General features: G+C 49.7%; 1 protein-coding gene across 1 annotated transcript in view; it reads left to right on the top strand.

Moving 5' to 3' along the window:
* Window positions 1-16,829, top strand: part of LOC115538222 (inactive dipeptidyl peptidase 10) — a 66,999-nt gene that overhangs the window by 12,152 nt on the left and 38,018 nt on the right. Inside the window, exons 3-5 of the mRNA XM_030349881.1 lie at window positions 1,011-1,109; window positions 2,934-3,003; window positions 3,227-3,355. Coding sequence (XP_030205741.1) covers window positions 1,088-1,109; window positions 2,934-3,003; window positions 3,227-3,355 — 221 coding nt within the window. The 5' untranslated portion in view covers window positions 1,011-1,087. The remainder of the gene's footprint in view (window positions 1-1,010; window positions 1,110-2,933; window positions 3,004-3,226; window positions 3,356-16,829) is intronic.

The raw sequence follows: 16,829 nt of genomic DNA, 5'->3' as shown, positions 1-16,829 counted from the left end.
AGTGTCCGGTCCTGTACGACCTCACGTTAAAGGTGGTATTCCCCGTACTGCCTCCTGCCACGATTACTGCTGTGGACCCACACTCTCCTCCGGGCAACCACGACAGGCGCAGGGGATCGTCCGCAACCTCCGCTGCCACGGCAAGAAGCGCTAAATCTTGCGTTCATTTTCTAATAAAATTGTAGGAGCAACCAGTTCAGGTGTCAGATGCCAGATGATGGAGCCAACAGATAGAAGCTGTATATCTATGGATACAAGCGATGATGTGTATTAATGACGTAAACGAAAAACGCTCCGTGCGCCTTTTTTGAGCGGCGCGCACAAACGCGTTGAGAGCAGTACACGGAGCGCTCCACCTTTTAAAAAGGCTTTTGGTGGAAACGGGCCCTAAGAGTTATTCATTTGAAAGCTGTGTTTAGTGTTTGGTGGAAAAAATCCGTTTTGAGAAGAATTGTCTAGTTTTGACAAAATGATAGGCTCTTCTGAGGTTTGTGTTTAGAGTTTTGAGAAATTTAGCTATTGTTTCAGAAAACGTGTTTAAACGATTAAAAAAAATAATAATCAGTGTGTGAAGCAGCTTGTTTGCGCTCAAACTTTACCTCCGTAACAGTGTGACATCAGACAGTGAGTGGTGCTGAAATGGAGGAGTCCCGCCTCCCTGCTACCCACAATGTTTACAACTTCTCTGGCGGGTGAATTTGCCAACACACGCGCAAAGCGTTCGACCTCTCGCAACAGATTTGGCGTGCTGTCCAATCACAGGGGGGGGGGGGCTTTAAAGCTACATGATACAAATCAGACCGTTTTTGAAAGACACTGAAATACGTTTTGCAGAAATGAACAGTATGAGAATAATCAGTATTTCTAACATACATGCAGGTTACCCTATTCTAGTAGTACCCCCCAAATGAAATGATTAACCCTAAGAAATTATGGTCAAGGCTGTGAGTTCACGTCTCCCTCTTTGGAGACCAAAGCCTCTGCTAACATGTGTCTCTACTCTTCAACAGCCTATTTTATTCTGGAGGACAACCTGCCACTGCGGTCGGCATTGGAGAGCAGACAGAGAGTCCAATCAGAGACCAAGATGATCTCACATGACCACTTTGGTGAGCCGCCTGTTTGGCATTGATATTCAGTGTTCCTGAGGACGGGTAACGAATCAGGGATGTTGTGGAGTTTTCACGCTAGGTTTGGTCGTCGTACTCTTCCTCTAAAGCAGGGGTGTCAAACTCATTTTGGTTCAGCGGCCACATACAGCCCATCTGATCTCAAGTGGGCCGGGACAACGAGACTCGTAGTGGGGGTTATCTCAGCCATGGTTGAGAAGGAACAGGGGGAAAGGATCTTTGGCTTTGCCTCCCTGAATGAACCTTTAAATGAAGGAGAAAGGGATTGTTGCTAACAATTGTCTCTCACCGGAGCCCTGCTGCCTGCCGCCGCGAGGCACCACCGCCACGAGGCACCACCGCTGCGAAGCACCACCGCCGCGAGGCACGCTGCCCACTTCCAAGGCGGTGGTGCCTCGACAGCGGGGCTCCGGCGGGAGACAATCGCGGGCATCCATGTCGCGGTTCAGTCTACTTCAGAATGATGTGGAAGTGGAAGGGGGGGGGTTCAGACCGGGGGGCGCCGGTAGGGCACCCTCACAACCAGATCAAACCTGATCTGGTTTCAAACCTGGTTTCAAACCTCAAACCTGTGCCTGGTCTTCTCGACGCACACCGTCAAGCAGCCTGGAGAACTGTGCAGATCCTCCTCTCTCCCGCTACACCCGCCTAGAGGACGGAAGTAGCTACCACAGGCCAAGAGCCTACTCCCAGTCTGCAGGTTAGCAGGTGGCCCCTCCTGTAGTGTCCTCTTTCTGCCCAGCCCACAGATACTTTCCTGGTTATATCCTGTGCAGCTAACGAAGGATACGCCCATTTCCCAAAACAACAGGTGGAGCCAGCCACTCCTGCATTGGCTGGCTATGCTGTCCATGTCAGGCACTGAGCAAATCACAGAGTTCACAGGCAATTAAAGGAATGCACAACAATCATGCAACAAGGAACACCCTAATATCAATGTCAATATCAAATCAGGAGCACAGGAGAGGAAGAGTCACCCTAATATCAATGCAAAGTCATCAAATTAAAAGCACAGCAAACATAATATAGTAAATATAATTAACGCAAAATCAAAATCCAGAGATCCACACAGAGACGATTTTTTGGGGAAACCGCATAAGTCTTGTGCGATTTTCGGCCGACCGTCCAGACGGAGTCGGCTAATCCGTTGCCCGAAACCGCACATTTCTGAAACCACCCTCGGAGGTGGTTTCAAATCTATCAGGACCTATGCGGTTTCGTGTTAGGATTCTTGTGGACGCCTGAAATCCAAACGGTGACATCATTAGCCCCCCACCAGCTGGGGGACATCAGAGTTGTGTGGAATTTGTTATTTATTATTTTATTTTTATTCTTTTTGTAGCTTCAAATAAAGCCCCTTGATAAATGTAATTACTAACTGTACATTAAAAAGTATTTCTGCTCAATTGAAAAGTTTGAATCTCCTTGTGACTGAATGTTTGTAGACAGCGCGTAGGCTGAATGGGCGCAGGCTTGATGCGCTCCATTTTTTTCTGTGGAGAACCAGCGCCTTGAATTTTTACTGCAGCGTTTCTACAGCTCAATGCGGTTTCGCAATGACTCACTGGGAGCCCTCTTGCTCCCAGTCATGGGATATTCCTAAACCGCATAAAACGAAACCGGATCGTTTTCACCCATATCGGCTCCGTGTGGACGGGGTCTCTCTCTCTCTTTATCTCTGTCTCTCTTCCACACTCTTTCTTGCTATCTCCTTTGACCTGCCTGACCTCACCATTTCACTATCTCTCACTAGTCTTTCTCCCATCTCTCCTCCAGCTTACACTCTCTCCCTCCTCCTTCCAGAGCTGGCTGTGAGGCTGACCTATCCCTCCGACTTTTCCACCTCCTACCTCTACGGCCTCCTCCTGATGGTGTAAGCCGGCTGCTTCCTGCTACAGGGGACCCAATGAACCACACATTGCTTGTTTTGCTGTTGTTTTTGGGCAGTTGTTAAAGGCATCACGTTAAACACTTTAAAAAAAAAGGATGACATAGGGGACTATCAAGTAAACTGTTTAAAAGTCAATATTTTTACTCATAGATAAAGCTCTCTCTCTCTCTCTCTCTCTCTCTCTCTCTCTCTCTCTCTCTCTCAGTGAAAGCCCCCCAGGGGGGCAGGGCGTGTCTGATGAGTTCCGGCTGGGCTTTGATTGGCTGCTGGCGTCCTCCGAGCAGGTAGTCGTGGCGCGGGTCGATGGCCGAGGGTCGGGTTTCAGAGGTCAAAGGTAACCGATCTACAGGGTTATTCAAATCAGGGATAATTGCTGTGTGTTGTCCTGTGTTTGACGCTGACCGATCAGTGTCATTAAAGGAGCTGTAGGGGAGAGTAAAGAGAGAGAGCAAAATAGAGTGAATGAAAATATCATTTTGAAACTAAACAACCTCAAAATGACACCTCCTTCTCTTCTCCCTCCCTCCCTTTATTTCTCCTCTATTAAAAAGCGTTGCTGCAATGTGATTAACGGGCAAAATAGATTCCCCAATCAATCAAAGGGAAGATGCCCTCATTGGTCAGATATGTGGCCAGGAGCTGTCTAAATCTAAATTGTCTCATACAGAGGCAGACGCAGTGAACTCAAAACAGATCACATTTCACTCACTAATATCAGACAGGTGTCTAGGCTGTTTCCACTAAATAACATTGAATAGCTGTTTAATATTACTTTCAGTCCTCTGCAACGCTTATCATTCAGCTACGTGCCAATGTCTAAAAAACACGCATCAGCTCTGCAGTCGTTCAGGAAATGCAAATTGATTAACATGTGAGCTTTTTTGCAAATATTTGTATACTGATGTACTTGGAAACATTTACTGTAAGTACATTTCCTTACCGTTAAAGGTCCCATAGCATGAAAACTTAACTTTATGAGGTTTTCTACCATTAATGAGTTCCCCTAGCCTGACTATGGTCCTCCAGTCGCTAGAAATGACGTTACTTGTAAAAAGAGCACTAGGTATTCTGCTCGCCTTTGATAAAATGAAAGCTCAGATGCACCGATTAGGAATCTGGCCCCATATGTCTTCATAAGGGGCCAGGTTACCTCCCTTTTCTCTGCTTTGCCCGCCCAGAGAATCCCGGGGAACCGGCTGCGGGGCTCCGGCGGGAGATAATCCCGGGCAACAATCCCTTTCTCCTCCATGGTACTGTTCAATCTGGACTTCAGCGAGTCAAAGCCAAAGTTCCTTTCCCCAAATTCCTTCTCAACAATGGCTGAAATAACCCCCACTACGGCCAAAAGCTGTGTGCACCTCCGGATGATATTATGAATCCGAGACATTTCGATACATCCACTGTAAACACTAGCACATGGTACCGTGGCCACAAGCTGCTCAGGGCCACACCCCCACCCTCCTCCTTGTCCCTCTTCTCACATTTTGTAGAAAGCTCATTGTGGGACTGGCTCGTAGTGGCTGTAATTCTGCACCAAAGCTAAATTTCTTGAACGTCTTCAAATACTGTAATAAGGGCCCACTAAGACATAAGCATCCATAAAGCAGCATGCCATGGGAGCTTTAACTGCTTTCATGGACCTGCAGAATAACCTTAGCCTAGTGTGGCATTCGGCGGTCGAGGAACCAATAAGATAAAGTTTAGTCAAAGAACTAGTGACAAGTTGCCAACAACGCCACCCCAGGAATTTCACCTGGAGAGTTAGATTAACCTAAGTTAAAGCACACAAGTTTGTTTACTAATGAAAGCTTGAGACTGGGTCCAGCATACAAACTCAATCCTTTTAATTAATATATATAATCTTTAAACATGACTTCTCAATAAAATATGTTCCCACAACCACACTAAAGCGAACACACACACACACACACACAAAATACACAAAAAGGAGAGGGCAATTAACTAAATGGGGTTTAAATCAGGGTTAAATCGCTTCAACCCACAACTTAAACAACCCCAATAAATGCAAACCAAAAGAAAACTAACAAAGAAATTAAATCAAAACAATGGAGATTTATCCAAACTGATAAATCCAAATGAATAAGTAAAGCAATTAAGCCAAACCAAAATAACTAAGAAAACGAATTAAACCAAAACAAACATGCAAAGCAACCAAACACAAATAATATCATCAATAAGATCAGTTAGAATTCGGTTAAATTAATAGATTAAGATAATGAGACTGAGGATGAGGCTGCAATCACCATACTCGGTGGCAGGTACAGCACAGTAGGAGATGCAGAGTAGGATGGATGTGTTGGCTATATAAACCAGTGGACAAAACAGCAGCCGGCCAACAGCAGCGTTAAGAGGGGGGGGGGAACGTGCTGGCAGAAACCGCCCACACACACGTCAACCCTGCCATAGAAAAATAAATTTGTTCTAGAGGCTGAACAACAACTGTAGTAACTTGAGTTAGCGTCATCTTATCCACATACCGTCAGGAGTTGAATGAACATCAAAGGGGAGGAAGGGGATCACTTGTACCGAGCAGCACAATTACAAGTGCAACTCGATCAATCAGCTGATCGCTCCCCGCTGCAACAGGTAGAGGAGGAAAACACTCGCACGCCCTACAACTGGGGTCAATACGGGAGAAGGAAGACCCGGCCTATGAACTGCCTGAGGGATGGAAGCCAATGTTTAGAAGGTACACAGATGCACACAACTACTACAGACCAAACAACGGCGAGCTGCACGATCCAGCTAAAAGGCGTTCAGGTGCGGTGATAACAGGAGTGATAACAGGAGGCGGGGCAGCCAGGAGCTCCCAGGCAAGAGGGCTCCCAGTACACAACCACTCACCTTTATAGGCAGCGCACCCAACAGTGAGGCCGGTACTGCAGCACTAATTAAAGGCCCATCCTGCTACATTCTACCCCCATCGACTTCATCGTCGTCCCGACGATGGAACAACTGATCCAGAGGATCACCCAACTAACTCCACAGCCTAAAGAGTGCAGTAACGGCATTTGACGCTGGACCAGGGGGATTTGCAGCCCCAGATGCCAAGTTCCCTACAGGTCGCGGAAGGTGATAGAAGTTTGGGTGCTGGCCAGCCGTCGACCTGGCTGACCGGCGTACTTCACTTTCAGCAGCATAACTGGCGGATGGAATGGCCAGGGAAAAGGAGGGTGGATCTGCCACTGCAGTCGAGGGAGCGCTTGACGACTCTGACCCAGCAGAGTCAGGTGGTGGGAGCAGCAACCGAGGGGTGGTTTGAGTCACCACGGCTGTGCGTGCAGGGGCAGAAACAGGGGTCTCCGGCCCCAACATAAACAAGTCTCCGTCAAACGGCAACTCATCCTCTGACCGAGGCCGGTCAAGAGGGGGTGGACAAGGGGGCAATGCACTACCCTGAGGGGCAGCTCCAGCAACGGCTTTCAACAGTGTTCGATGGACCTGCCGAACTTTGGTCTGCTCGTCCATCGGTGCGATGGTGTACACTGGACCACCCTCTCGGGGTGCCTTTACGACTCGGTACACCACAGGGCCCCACAGGTCCTGTATCTTGTGGCGCCCCCTTGCACTATAATCGCGCAGCCACACCAACTGCCCCACCTTTAGTGGGTCATCCCGAACATGATTATCATGATTCCTCCTTCTGCGCTCTGCCGCCACCTTCAACCTTTCCCGGGCCCCGTCAAAGGCAAGCTGGAGCCGGTTTTGATGTTCTTGGATCCAGGGGAATCGGGGGGTGAGTATATTGCTCGTTCCCAGAGTGACTCGCTAAGCAAATTCTAGTTCTAACTGCAACCTCCCGAGGAGGGTACATGTCAGACCTCCTGAAGAGGGTACATCTCAGACCTCCTGAAGAGTGTACATCTTAGACCTCCTGAAGAGGATACATCTCAGACCTCCTGAAGAGGGTACATCTCAGACCTCCTGAAGAGGGTACATCTCAGTCCTCCTGAAGAGGGTACATCTCAGTCCTCCTGAAGAGGGTACATCTCAGACCTCCTGAAGAGGGCACATCTCAGACCTCCTGAAGAGGGTACTGCTTCAGCTCGCGATTGGTCACGCAGCAAAACGTCTGCATTCGTCATCCCACCAGGTGCACTTCCTTTCACCGACTCCATCAAGCTCAACAACGCGAGGGAGAACTCGTGCAGTGTCTCCCCTTCTTGTTGCCGTCGGGAGAAGAACGCCTCCTATAAGGCTACATAAGACTTTGAGCACCCATACAGTTCCTGTAACACAGATGATTTTAGCTGAGTCTTCCTTCTCCACAACAGACCGATATTTGATTTCCTCTCGAGCCTCACCCTCAAGATGATCAAACAAGAAAAAGGCTTGCTCAGATGTGGATAAGTGACGCGCCCGCATGCAGGCTTGAGCCTCCTCAAGCCACTCAGTCAACCCCATACCTGAGTTTCCCCTGAACATAGGACACTTTCTATCCCTTGGCACAAAAACCAGCCTCTCTGCTATGGGGTTCCTAGTAGTAACAGGGGCCACAGATGGCACAGAAGAAGTGGAGGATTCAGAACTAGGACCGGGCACGGCCACAGCCTGCTCCTGTCGCAACCTCTCATTGTCCACCTTTAACTGCGCCACCAGCTCCCTCAACTCCTGCAGCTCTACATCCATAACTAACACTACAGTCAGACTAGGACACAACAACCCCACAACTGTATTCTCACCGGGACTCTGCGGACCACGAAAGGCCAAGCTGCTGTTTTGCCACTGAACACAATTCAAAACATCTACATCAAATATGTACCCTGGGGACTATTAAAATAAACAAAACAAATTATATAAAGAAACTGGGCCACACGTCTCTGTTTTCCAAAAGTAAGAATCCTGCCGACAACGCCAAATGTGGCATTCGGCGGTCGAGGAACCAATAAGATAAAGTTTAGTCAAAGAACTAGTGACAAGTTGCCGACAACGCCAAATGTGGCATTCGGCGGTCGAGGAACCAATAAGATAAAGTTTAGTAAACAAACTTGTGTGCTTTAACTTAGGTTAATCTAACTCTCCAGGTGAAATTCCTGGGGTGGCGTTGTTTGCAACTTGTCACTAGTTCTTTGACTCAACTTTATCTTATTGGTTCCTCGACCGCCGAATGCCACACTAGCTTGAATAGAATACCATAACAACACAACAATATTGAAGCTTGTCTACAAACACAAAGATAATTATTCCCTATTTTCAACACTGTTATTATTTTGCTACCATGCGCAGCCAGTGCACCTATACAATCAACTACTTCTGGTTGGGTCGTCTACGTGGAGGGTAAGCTTTTAGCCGCCCAGGGCAGATAGCCTTATATCACAGCGGCGAAAATAGTGCCAAAACATCTATGTTTAAGGAAACACTAGAATCTTGTTGTATTTTTACTTCAGATCACTTATGAAATCTTTGGAATTTAATTAACAGTGTATTCCCCTCACATGAACTTGAGCTAGGCTACTGTATATCTGCAAGTCAATTATAACCCAGTGAACACCCTACTGGATGTACAATGATGAATTAGGAATGAAAGAACTTTCCTTCTCTTAGACCACTCAAATTGTTTTGTGGATTTATGATTTATTTCATTAAGATCGTCAACATCTGACCATTTTCATGGCTATGCATCAATAGGGCAGGATGTTTACAAGACTTTTAAAATGACCTTTTTTTAAACAAATACATACACCTAAAAAAGGTGATATTATGCCACCAGTTGTGAGCAGGGATGTTGGAAGTAGGGGTGCGACCCCCCCCCCCTCTCACCACCAAATGCAGAGTTGAAAACCGAAACTTAAATATCGCCTGGCTGGGCTGACTTGAGTTGGAGCAGCCAAATAGCCTAAATTAATAAATATTGTTACTAAATAGAAGTAATGTGTATGTTGTGTTGTTTGATTTTCGTCAGTAGCCCACAGTGGCCTAGATTCTGCGCTCTGAACGCCACGATCTTCAATAGGCCTACACTATCGCCGATCACATGAACACCCAGCCGGCTTCTTTTTTTCTTTTTTTAATTTCTTTGATTGCTGTGGGGAGTCACGTGGTTTTCAAAAATCAAAACCCACCTCATGTGTATTTGAACCAATGACAGTGCATGCTATGCTGCACACGCCATGAAAATGAGATAAAACATTAATGTTGCGTCGCGCCTTATCCGGTATCAATGGTTAACCTTTGATTCTAACCAGCTACTGCCGTGTTGGATAGTGCTGCACGCACCGCTGCCAATTTCCAGCAGCCCCCCCCAAAAAATAGTTCCAACGTGCCTGGTTGTGAGTGTGATTAGCAATTACAAGCCGTTTGACAATCTGCCTCTTCTGTATTTTAGTGACATCACAAGTGGGAGTGTCCACCTAGATCAGGGGTGTCCAAACTTTTTTCAAAGGGGGCCATATTTGAAAAAATCCAATACCTTGAGGGCTGAATGCCTCTCCCGCCATATCTTTGGACCATAATAAAGGCACAAACAAATTAATTGCATTTCATCATTTTTATTTAACGATATGCAATAGTCTTGAATTTGACAATAACAAATGCTAGAAGAAAGAAAGTCTCTTTCACAACTTGTATATCACACCACACAAGGAACAAGCATTGAGGAATAGCTGTCCAAGTTAATTTGAGAAGACATGTATGATTTCATGACTACTTTTTGACCATGCCAAATTCACATAAACTGTATTACAACAATTGCAGTCAAATAAAAATATTGACGTTTCTTCAATTTCATTAACTCAGAACAAGAGGAAACTAACAACAATTTGACCATGAAAAATGCACATGCAAGAAAATGAACATACAATACTGCCCTACAAAGGCAGTAACCAGGCCAACATTGAAACTGAGAAAAATGCCTTCAAAGTTTCATACTGGCCGGCCAAACCTGTTGCAGGTACAATAGTGGTGATACTTTCAATTAATACCTTTATAGGAAGAAAAATAGTTTTTGTCTCAAGACAAAGAGGTGTTATAAAACCCATTTTCAGTCTAAACTCAATTGTGACAAAATACGTAGTTGCTGCACTTTGCCTTTGTAGGGCAGAATAGGTCTCGCACAATTTCCAGATCACACCACACAAGCAAGAAGTGAGAAATAGCCCGTCCAGGTTAATTTCAGAAGACATATTACTACTTTTTTACCATAACAAAGTAACATAAACTGTACAGTCAAACAACAATAGCCTATTGTATTTCTTTAAAGTTGCAGTGTAAGCCACAGGTGAGTATAGGTTTCTACAAATTAATTCAGTGTTTCTTTCAGATCTGTTGACTGACAAAAATAGCAGGTAATTACACTGTGAAGTTAAGAAGTATATTTGTCCATGAAGCTTACAATTTACCCATTCAGAAACTTCAATTTAACATTTTACATGACAGAGAAACAGGCAACTTACTGATACTAATGAGAGGGGTGATACTGAGATCTGGATTGCAGGACACGGGTCACGTCTGGTTTGATAGCAGTGGTTGAGATGCATAAAATGTCACGCAGGTGGGCGTCAGTTAGTCGGGACCTCAAGTGGTTCTTGTTCAAGTTCATAACAGAGAATGTCTGCTCGCACAAATAAGTGGAGCCGAACAAGCTCAGCATTCTCTTTGCAAATGTTTGCATTTCTGGGAATCTGCCTTTTTCCAGCTGACGATAAAAGAGAGAGCTGCTGCTTTCGGCCACGCAACTCATCATCCCACTGTAGTTCAATTAGTTCCAACTGCAACTGATTTGGGGCAGTATCCGGGTCCGCGGAGAAGGGAGATGAGAAAAGTGAAATATCCTTTTCTTTTTTTTTCTTTTTTTAATACTTTATTGTAGGATCATTTGTTATTCTGATGAGTTATTTTTACATTGACATCATCCTACAAACATTTTTTTTTTTTTTTAAATATATATATATATATTTAAATGTAACCAATATAAATAAATGAATAAGTAACAAAATAAAATAAAAAATAGGTAATAAAATAGAAAAAATAAATAAATAAACAAAACAACAAATCAATACAATAATGATAATATATATATATATATATATATACACATACACATACATATACATATAAATATATACATATATACATACACCTACACACACACATATATACATACAGATGTACATCCACACACACATGCATAGGCCTACATACAAACATATGTATCAGTACACATACAGTATATATATACACAAGTTAACTATTCCAGCTCTTCACGACTATCTTCAGAATATTAATAATAATAGTTTAATTATAATCCATATATGTTAACCATTTATTACATTGTTTCAAAAACTCAATTTCTAGATTTCTAGTTATATAGGTTATTCTTTCCATTTCTAAAATATTATTTATATTTGACTTCCAGTTTTTAAAAGATGGTGGAGTAGGTTCTATTTCATCCTTACTGACCGCCAGAGGCGGTGCATTAAGCACTGGATTTATCCGTCTCGCGCATGCGCAGTTCGAGTACCTATACCAACAAGGTCACATGTGACCCTCGTGACACCGGATTGGCTATATAGCCCGGTGTCGACAGAGGATCTGTTCCTTTCATCTTCTCGCAAAGACGCATGTTGTAGTACCGCTTGCGGATAGCGTATTCGCTTTTTGAAAAGGATCGCGCTCCAGACTGTGTGCAGCCTCGCGACCAAGGGTCGGAGCAACGGGTGAACTCGTCCTCCAGGGGCTGTTGGTCTGTACAGCGCTGAAGTAGAAGCTTCCAAGGTTTTGTTTAGTTTCAGTCACTTACCGGTGAAGGCAGCGCTCTCGCGTCCTCTCCCGGCAACACTGCTGGGGTTATTTTCACTACTGGGATTAATTTCGCTACTGATAGCTCCCTTATAGAAACAGCTCGGCTGTGTTCTGGGTTACCAAATTTATTTGGTAAAAGGTTTTTCCAGTCAGTCACTTACCGGTGAAGGCAGCGTTCTCGCGTCCTCTCCCTGTAACACTGTTGTTTATTTCTTTCGGTCACTTACCGGTGAAGGCAGCGCTCTCGCGCCCTCTCCCTGTAACACTGTTGGGGTTTATTTTTTAGTCACTTACCGGTGAAGGCAGCGCTCTCGCGCCCTCTCCCTGTAACACTTGTTTGTTTATTTTCAGTCACTTACCGGTGAAGACAGCGCTCTCGCGTCCTCTCCCGAGAACACTGCTGTATATTTGAGTGTGTAATTATTTTTCCAGTCACTTGCTGGTGAAGACTGCGCTCTCGCGTCCTCTCCCGGTAACACTTTCTTGGCTCTTCTTGAATTAGTAGCTCTCTGGTGAAGGCAGTGCTCCCTCTCCCAGTGTTCTGCTGATGGCTCATGTGTGTGGCGCCTGTGTGGCCCTCCTTGAGCCTGACGATGGCCATGATCGCTGCCCCTCTTGCCTCGGCTTCGAGCATTTGAGGGAGGGCCTTACCGAGAGGGCCTGTATGAACTGCGGCTCCATGCCCTTGGCACTCAGGCTGGCTAGGCTCGCAGCGGTGGAACATCCGGCAGCTGTCGACCTACCATCAATGGCGCCACTTCCTCCTGCTCAGCCCGGCCATTCTTGGCGTCGGGGTAGAGCAGGCCCCCCCCCCAGGAAAAGGGCTAGGGACGAGCTAGCATCCAAGGTGGATCGCTTGTCGTCCGATATGGAGAGGATACAGGAACTCCTCCTGACCCTGCAACCTGGGGCAGGTGGCGCGGTGGCTGACATCCGGCCTGACCCTTCCTTGGGGGATGTGCCGGGGACGGACGATGTCCTGTCGCTGGCGGCATCAGCCAACCTCTTCAGTGAGGGTGTCACGGGGGAGGAATCCTCAAACGCTTTTGGGGAGGCCTCCCGCTCCTCTACTCAGAGCTCTGGGCACAGCACAGAGGGTAACCCCATCGGGGCCGTCATCCGTACGGCCCTGGCTCGCCTGGGGCTCGATGCTCCTCAGGCAGACTTGGCCCAGCCTAGCGCCTTTTTCAGGCGCAGCCCTGCCACAGCCCCTTTCTCTGTCCCTCCTTCGGAGGAGTATTTAAAGGAGCTACACCTCTGCTGGAAGGACGCCAAGGCTCTCCCCCGTCCTTCTTCCAGTGCTCGGGCCTTGGCTGCCATGCGGGATCCAGCGCAGTATGGTTTGGGTTGCATGCCACCCGTTGAGCCCGCCATTGCCTCCCTCATTCTAACCCCCGATCAGGCCTTGCGGCCGGATGCCAGGTGTCCTCGGCCCCAGTGCAGGGTCACAGACGACCTGCTTTCGAAGGCCTATGACGCAGCAGCACGTATGGGGCGGATTGGCAACTCCCTCTCCCACCTAATGCTGGCGCTCTCGACCTCGCTGCAACAAGCTGCAGTTGAGCCGTCTACACAGGACCTGAGCGACGCGTCCCTACAGGCCTTTGCCCTCATGTCCAGGGAATTGGGGCGTGTTATGTCCACCCTGGTCCAGACTCGCCGCCAGGTTTGGTTGGCTCAGTCGCCCCTGACGGAGGCGTGCAGGAAGGCCCTTAGAGCCGTGCCAGTGGTACCGGGGGAGCTGTTTGGGTCAGCTGCCCTGGAGACGCTGGAGCGAGCTGCCCAAGCTAGGCAAACCAACCTGCAGCTGTCAGGTCTTCACAGGAGTGTCTCCGCTCCTGGCAGGCCTAGAGCCCCCCCGGCTGCCCCCCGGGGCCGCTACCAGCCACCACGCTCTTACCCAGCAAGAGAGGAGGGCCTACGCAGGTCTCGGCGGTCCGCCCAGCAGCCCGCTGATAGCTTTCGCGCCCCCGCCCGCCCATCGCCCGGGCAGCCTCGGGCCGCGGAGCCTCACCGGTACCCCTCCAGAGCCGACAGAGGCCGGGGGGCCAGGCGCTAGGACCACGGGGCCGGTCGTCGGCTGTTTTTCCCAGCAGCAGATCAGCTATTGGGCTGCCTGTACTATAGACCCCTGGGTGGTTTCCACCTTAACCCGGGGGTACGAATTACAGTTCCGACGCCGGCCCCAGGCCTTTGGCCGGGTCAGGATGACAGTCGTCCGCGACCCGACGAAGGCCGCAGCTCTGGCCCAGGAGCTATCCGCCCTCCTGGCCAAGGGTGCGATCGAGCCAGTGGACCCTCAGTTACAACCCGGGGGGTTCTACTCGGCGTACTTTCTGGTCACCAAGAAAGACGGCGGATTCAGGCCCATTCTAGACCTAAGGGGCCTGAACACGTTTTTAAAAATTTTACCATTTCACATGCTCACCTCGGCGGACACCCTGAGGGTAGTTGCCAGGGGGGAGTGGTTCACGACTATAGACCTAAAGGACGCCTATTTTCATGTGCCGGTTGCGGCACACCACAGGCGGTTCCTGAGGTTTGCCTATCGGGGCAGGCATTACCAATTCAGGGTACTTCCCTTCGGGCTTTCCCTCTCCCCGAGGGTTTTCACCAGGGTTGTGGCGGCAGCCCTCGCACCCCTGCAGACGCAGGGCATGAAGATCCTGCCGTATCTGGACGACTGGCTGGTCTGTGCGCCCTCCAGGTCCCAGGTGGCCCAGGACACGGCCCGCCTGCTGTCGCACGTCGCCCGGCTGGGCTTGACGGTGAATCAAACAAAGAGTTGCCTGGACCCTTCCCAACGGGTTACCTATCTGGGGTTGGTCCTGGACTCGGTCGCCATGAAGGCCTACCTTTCACCTCGACGGTGAACGACATCCTCCGCCTCCTTCCTCTCTTCAGAGCCGGCAGGAGGCTGCTTTTTATTCTTTTTCTTCAGCTTCTGGGCAAGCTGGCAGCTGCTTCAGCTGTGGTGCCTCTGGGTTTACTGTCCCTGCGCCCACTCCAAATGTGGCTGAACAGCCTGCACCTAGATGCCAAGTGGCACAGGCAGAGGAGGGTCAAGGTGACCCTGCAGTGTCTTGTCTCTCTGGCCCCATGGAGAAGGAGAGCGTATCTGGAGGCAGGCGTGCCCATGGGCGCAATCCCGGCACGCCGGGAGTTGGTGACAACCGATGCCTGCCTCTCGGGATGGGGCGCAGTGTGGCAGGGCAGGACTGCGCAGGGACGGTGGTCTGGCCGGGACATGGCACAACACATCAATGTGCTGGAACTCCGGGCTGTGCAGCTGGCATTAGCCAGCTTTCTGCCCCATTTGACAGGCCGGCATGTCCTGGTCCGGTCGGACAACATGGCCACGGTTTCGCAGGTGAACCACCAGGGGGGCACCAGGTCAGCACGGCTACTCCGGGTATCCCAGAGCCTGTTGACTTGGGCTTCTCCCCGTCTGGCCAGCCTACGTGCAGTCTATTTGCCGGGGGCCCAGAATCGGGCGGCAGACTTCCTCTCCCGACGGAAGCCTCCACCGGGGGAATGGCGGCTTCACCCCGAGGTGGTGGAGTCAATGTGGGGCCTCTTCGGCAGGGCAGAGGTGGACCTCTTTGCCTCGGAGGAGTCGGCGCATTGCCCCCTCTGGTTCTCCTGGGCAGAAGCGTCCAGCCCTTTAGGGCAGGACGCGCTGGCGCACGATTGGCCGGACAGGCCTCTTTATGCCTACCCACCATTGCCTTTGATTCTGCCGACACTCCAGAGGGTCCTTTTGCAGGGCCACCGGCTCCTTCTGGTGGCCCCCTTTTGGCCGGGGAGGCTCTGGTATCCACTGCTGCTCAGGCTCTGCTGCAGCACGCCATGGCGCCTCCCCGACAGGAGGGATCTCCTGTCCCAGCTGGGGGGTCAGATCTGGCATCCCGACCCCTCTCGCCTACAGCTCTGGGCTTGGCCACTGCAGGGCCCGACCCACTGCTGAGGGAGTGCACTACGGCTGTCAGGGGTACGGTCATGAGTGCCAGGGCACCATCGACCAGGTTGCAGTACGGAAACAGGTGGAAGCTGTTCTCCAACTGGTGTGCGGCTAGGGCCGTGGATCCAGTGCATTGTGCTGTGACCACGGTGCTGGAATTTCTGCAGTCCCTCCTGGATAGTGGCCGGTCGCACTCTACCCTGAGGGTCTATGTCGCTGCCATCTCCTCCCTACATGATAGGGTTGACAGCGCCACGGTAGGGCGCCACAGATTAGTGTCCCTCTTTCTAAGAGGGGCTTTGAGGCTGCGTCCCCCTACAGCCATGCGGTCTCCAGCATGGGACCTGCCGCTGGTGCTGGAAGCCTTGTCATCTCCTCCCTTCGAGCCTTTGGGTCAAGGGGGTTTGAAGTGGCTGTCTATGAAGGCTGCCTTTTTACTCGCCATAACATCTGCCAAGCGGGTCGGGGAGTTGCATGCCCTATCAGTGAGTGATACATGCCTGAGGTGGAACTCTGATGGCCGAACGTTGCGTTCCTGCCAAAGACCCTGCCACGCAATCACCTTAACCAGCCCATCCAGTTAGCACGCTTTGACCCCCCTTCTGGGGAGGGTGGGTCTGAGCTGCTGTGCCCGGTGCGGGCCCTTAGGGCTTATATTTCTGCTACCGCCGGTATTCTCCAGTCGGAGCAGCTTTTGTTTGCCATGGTGGCCCTAACAGGGGTCATGCTTTAACAAAGCAGAGGCTGTCCCACTGGATTGTGGAGACCATAACACACGCCTACGGGGCCAGTGGCCGCCCCCCGCCATCCAGGGTGAGGTGTCACTCAACTAGGAGCGTCTCCACATCATGGGCTGCCCTGAGAGGGGTGCCCCTGGGGACCATCTGTGCCGCGGCGTCATGGGCGTCGCCTAGCACATTCTCCAGGTTCTACCGGGTCAACGTTGCCACTCCCCATCCAATGGGCGTGGCCCTGATGCCAAGCTCTGCTTTCTCTGATCAGTAGGTGAGCACCTTGACTCTTCGTGACGTTGTTGGTATTGGCCATCCAGTGCTTAATGCACCGCCTCTGGCGGTCAGTAAGGATG

Source organism: Gadus morhua, unplaced genomic scaffold (assembly GCF_902167405.1).
Source record: "Gadus morhua unplaced genomic scaffold, gadMor3.0, whole genome shotgun sequence".
Lineage (NCBI taxonomy): Eukaryota > Metazoa > Chordata > Actinopteri > Gadiformes > Gadidae > Gadus > Gadus morhua.
This window is presented reverse-complemented; position numbering and strand designations above follow the sequence as displayed.